The 4876-nt window shown below is 40.5% G+C and overlaps 1 protein-coding gene across 1 annotated transcript; it reads right to left on the bottom strand.

Moving 5' to 3' along the window:
- Positions 1–3030: 3030 nt before the first annotated feature.
- On the bottom strand, positions 3031–4504 carry LOC123081731 (uncharacterized). Its single transcript, XM_044504272.1, has 2 exons — positions 3634–4504; positions 3031–3552 (listed from the first exon to the last, which is right to left on the bottom strand). The coding sequence occupies exons 1-2, from the start codon at positions 4441–4443 to the stop codon at positions 3103–3105; spliced, it is 1260 nt and encodes a 419-aa protein (XP_044360207.1). The 5' UTR covers positions 4444–4504; the 3' UTR covers positions 3031–3102.
- Between the last annotated feature and the right edge of the window lie 372 nt (positions 4505–4876).

Below are 4876 nucleotides of genomic sequence, written 5' to 3'. Positions count from 1 at the left end.
AACCATTGCAATGAATGGCATGATGCAACCTTGTTCATAACAAAGTGATGGGTAAAATCCCAGCAAGGATACTAGATGTGAATGGGAAAGATACATTTCTGCTCTGGAAAAAGTCCAAAACAAAACTTTGGAGTTGTAGACGAAGGATAAATCAAACCCTAAACTTTGAATCACAAAAATTGGCACTGTGAACTTATCAATCCCGGTCTATTTTGAACCTTGAGAGTGTTAGCTTGTATTCGCTGAGTTGGGCCGGTCCATTAGTGCAGTCGCTCGCGCCGCTCATGCATAGCTGTAGGTTCGCTCTTTCTCAACAAAAAAAAGTTATAGCTTCCCTCGCTCTGTTGTGTTTTCTTTTTTCTTTTTTCCTTTAGCTTTGCTTTGATTTTTCATCGCCTATCTTTTTTTGATTGTTATACTTTATGTTTTCACTAGGCTTTTCTTATTTTCTCTTTCTTCTTTATATTTTTGTTTCTTTCTTGATTTTCTTTGTATTTTTTTCTTTTCCTTTTTTCTTTGCTGGTTTTAATTGATTTTGGTTTTTTACACATGTCTATTTTTTCTTAGCATACAATGTACTTTTTTAGCGCACACATGTAATATTTTTTAATAAACTTTAGACATTTTTCAAATATATTATGTATATATTTTTCAAAGTCAATGTCTCACTTTTGTGAAAACCCGGTATTTTTTCTAAAATACACATTGTACATTTCTTAATGGAAATAAACATATTTTTAAACTTCCCTAAAATACTTCCTCAAAAAAAACTTCCCAAAAACATATTTTTAATAAACTTTGATTCAAAAACATTATGTACATTTTTCAAAAAATACATGTTTTCAGCACTTTCTTGAGTACATGCTAACATTTTTCGAAATAGAGGTTGTACATTTTCTTAATGACAATAAAACATATTTTTAAACTTCCCGGAAAAAATCCTGAAAAAACTTCCCTACAAAACATATTTTTGACTAGACAGTAACATTCTTTAAACTTCCCTAAAAACACAGCAACCTTTTTAAAACTTCCTAAAAAATCAGAACATTTCCTAAAAAAATGAAAATTTTGAAATGTAAAGTTTCCCAAAACATAAATAATCTACAATATTCCAAAAAAATTATTTTAAAAATGTGACACAATTTTTGAAAATTGAAACGTTTTTCATAGCATTTACATAAAAGATGAAATTCTGAAAATAGTTTGGAAAATGTGATTTTTTAAATCACGATAGTTTTTAAAAATGAGAATAGAATTTTAAAATTCCAAACATTTTTTATAAACACGGCAGTAAATTGAATTTGTGCCAAAAATAGAAAACAAAAACATTTTTTAACTTCTGAACAATTTTAGAAATGTGTGAACTTTTTTTAAACTTCACCGAATTCTTGTTGTGGTATTGTGGGCCGGCCCAAAATCTCATACGTGAGAGTAGCCGGTTATCCCGGTCGGGGTCGTAGTATTCCCAGTGTGTCAAACAGGTCTAGGGTCTAAAAATAGACCGTTACAAGTTCAGAGTGCCAATTTCCGGGATTCAAAGTTAAGGATTTGATATAGATTTCGTCTACAACTTCATTGTTTGTTTTGGACTTTTTCCTTTCCGCTCTAGTCAAATATTATTACTTTTCTTCACATGAGATATTTGAATCACATAGTAGTACCTATGTCGACCAAATTACCCCTATTATCTTGTTAATCATGGCACAATTGCATGTATGTCATAGTGTCAACGTGTAGGTAGATTTGTGGATTTTAGTTTAGCTATAATTTTTTCACTGTATGCGCATATTAGGGAAATGTATTCCATGATCCGAACAAGGTAACGAATAAAAATGTATGGTGCCTTAACGGGGATGTGATCTCCAGTAATTGGACATGGATAATTTTTCAGTTCTTTTTCTCCCCAAAAAAGTATTGCCTCCGATCCATATTAGTTGTCACTCAAACAGCTGTATCTAGCACTAAAATACGTCCAGATACAAATCTCTTTGAGCGACAAATAATATGGATCAGAGCGAAAAAAAATTCTTGACAAACGTAACTCCTTGGTTGTTTATTTTTGCAGTTGTTTTTCCAATATGTTGATTCCAATTCTTTTGTCAACTCAGGGTACCATATGTGTGCCTTTGATGAAGATATCCCGTTTGTAACTATACAAGTTTAGACTTCAAGGTAAGTACACACTTTTTTCATGATAATATCATGTCTCATTAATAAATTAAAGATTTAGTTACAAGTTGTGTAAACATCGACATTACATGACTGAAAAGATGGGATAATCCTATGCTAAAAATCACCACAAGCTTGTACAATGTGTATTCAAATGAGGCTATGGCCTAGAGGCAAATACGACCTTACTCCAACAATTTTATACTGTAACAAAAACCTGAGTTTTCTCTGTTATAAATGGTAGATTCCGTATAATCTCATTGTCGGAATTACTACCTCAGAAAATGAAATATATTGCGTCTTAGGATTTGGGATTAAAATTAGAAGAAGCATAAGATACTTCATCTTGACTGCAATAAGCTTGGTTAAGGTGGAGTCCCTCCTTTTGGTCCAGTCAACATTGCTCAATGTTTTATTCTATCTTGCTTGATACTCCTTCGGTACCTAAATATAAGCCTTTTTAGGAGTATTTAACGGAAAAAAAACTACCACAATTGGGGTTTGTGTCCCACACAACTACCATATTTTCAGGAAGTAACCGAAAATTAACACTGTTTCAGAATTTTGTGGCAAAAAACTATCAAGTGAAACTAACGGCCGTTTTTATGATTTTAAACATGTTTTTGACATGCGGGGCCCGTGTGGCGGTAAAGTTAACTCCGTATATTTTGACAGTTAAGTTGACCGTTATTACAGGTGGGTCCCACAAATTTGCATCTACCTTCTTCTTCCTCCTCTTTCTCTCTTAGACATTTCAATGCAAAATGACCCAGACATACATTATTCTCACATTTATTGAGATCAAACATACATTATTCTCACATTATTTTGATATCAAACATACATTATTCTCACGTGATCACAAGCTAATGAATCAGCATCAATGAACTAGGAATATTTAGGACTCGCTGCTTTTTTTTAGAAGATTTGGGACTAACTGCTGGGCCCTTCGATGGCGCACGGCCTCCTGCTCTTGCTCGGGCCGTTTCCCCTGGCCCACCCTCTGAGCTTGCGGAGCAATCTCGGCCGTCCGATCCCTATCCTGCAGCCCGCCAACCCCATGCACGACTCCTCCGCCGCGCCGCACGACGACGTCTTGCAGAGCTTCACCTCGTTGCTCGGCGCGGTCGCCGCTACCATCTTCATCCCCTTCTCGCGCTGCCCCTCCGCCGTCGGGATGGTTTCACCGTCGTGGTCTCCAGTCACCGCCGTGCCCTTGGCGGTCCCGCTCTCGCCATCGCTGGCCAGCAGGTCGTGCTGCAGCCACGCCGTGATCCAGCCGAGGTAGATCAGCTCTTCCATGTCCGCCGCCCACCGGCCCCGGAGCACCTCCAGCAGGCCCTTGCCGCTCCGCATGCTCCTCTCCACGACGTCCTCCGCATTCTACGCCGTGCGTGCACACACAAGGAGATCCTGATCAGACGGAAATGGAAGGAAATATTCATGAAGCCAAGAAGAAAATACCTCACTGCTTGTTCCTTTCTCCTTCTGTATCTGCAAAACCAGCTGCTTCATCTCCTCCATGAGTTGCTCAAAGCCCTGGCACCTCGTCGCCATCTCTGCTTCCCGGGCATCCAGAGCCAGGATCCTTCCATCAACGGCGTCGAATTCTTGCCTGCTCTGCTTCGTAACTTTCCTGAATTTGCTCTGCAGCGCGTCGAGATTCGCCCGCATCACGGCGAACTCTTCAGCGGCTGCCCGGATCTCCGTGGCGCCTGCCTCAAGCCGCTGGTTCCGGGACTCCAGCAGCTCCAGCTTCATCCCCAGGCACATGATCTGCATCTTCTGGTACGTCGACTCCTGCTCCTGCATGTCACAGTAGTCGCGGAACCGCGACTCGATGCCGGCGGCCCGCTCTTCGAGGGCCGACACCACGCGCTTCAGGTTCTCGACCTCTTCGGTGCCGGCGGACGTTTCCTGAACATCCCGGTTGTTGGCTGAAACTTCTGATGAACTCTCGGTGGCCTGCGCCACCGTGATTTCTTCAGTAAGAGAAGCCTGGCTTGCATGTCCACCGCTGAGAAGCCTACCGGTGCTGCAGGGGATCTCTGCTTGCACCAGCTTTCGCGACGCCTGATTCAGGGACTCCATTTCTTCTCCTTCCTCTTCCCGTTGATCCAATTGGATTGAGTTATCAGATGAGTGTAGATCACTGTGCCTATTTGCTCTATCTCTCACGAGTCCACAGATAAAAGAACCTGCCAGGGGGGAAGCTAAGAGGATTATTAACTTCAGAAGGAGATTCTTGATGTCCTGTGCTCTCTTACTTCCCATTCAGAAGATTTCATCATTCCTTCAGTCTCCATGAAACAATCTCATCAGTACTATATCCAGTGCCCCACCTCATAAGTTGTGACTTGCTTTGTCTTGAGGGCTAAACTATGTGAAGTTCCTTCAGGTCTATAACCCAAGAACAGTTGTTTGGCTAACATCTTGGATCAAGAGTTCAAGCAAAGACACACAAAACTTTGCTTCTTTCGTGCAATTTGACAGCGTTAAACACATTAACAGTTGAAGTTGGTAACCGATTGGAATTTTCATCTTTGCCTTCCATGGCAAGATTAGTACTGTTCTGTTTCTTGCTTAAGAGAAGAAAGCACAACGTTCCCATGCGCCGGATGCAAAGGCTTCGCAGCTTGTTTGAACGAGGGAAACCTTCCCTTTTTTTTTTAAGGAAAGACCTTCATGGCTAGTTTTATTAATAATC

The sequence above is a fragment of the Triticum aestivum genome, chromosome 4A (assembly GCF_018294505.1).
Source record: "Triticum aestivum cultivar Chinese Spring chromosome 4A, IWGSC CS RefSeq v2.1, whole genome shotgun sequence".
In the NCBI taxonomy this organism is placed as follows: Eukaryota; Viridiplantae; Streptophyta; class Magnoliopsida; order Poales; family Poaceae; genus Triticum; species Triticum aestivum.
Note: the sequence above shows the minus strand (reverse complement) of the source record. Positions and strands in the feature narration are given on the sequence as shown.

What these genes read in the sequence shown, in the direction of transcription:
- LOC123081731 (XM_044504272.1), bottom strand. Translation starts at nt 4,443, where the DNA reads ATGGGAAGTAAGAGAGCACAGGACATCAAGAATCTCCTTCTGAAGTTA. An exon ending in AGAAAGGAACAAGCAGTGAG is followed by an intron (nt 3,553 to 3,633) that starts GTATTTTCTTCT and finishes CGCACGGCGTAG; the next exon opens with AATGCGGAGGACGTCGTGGA.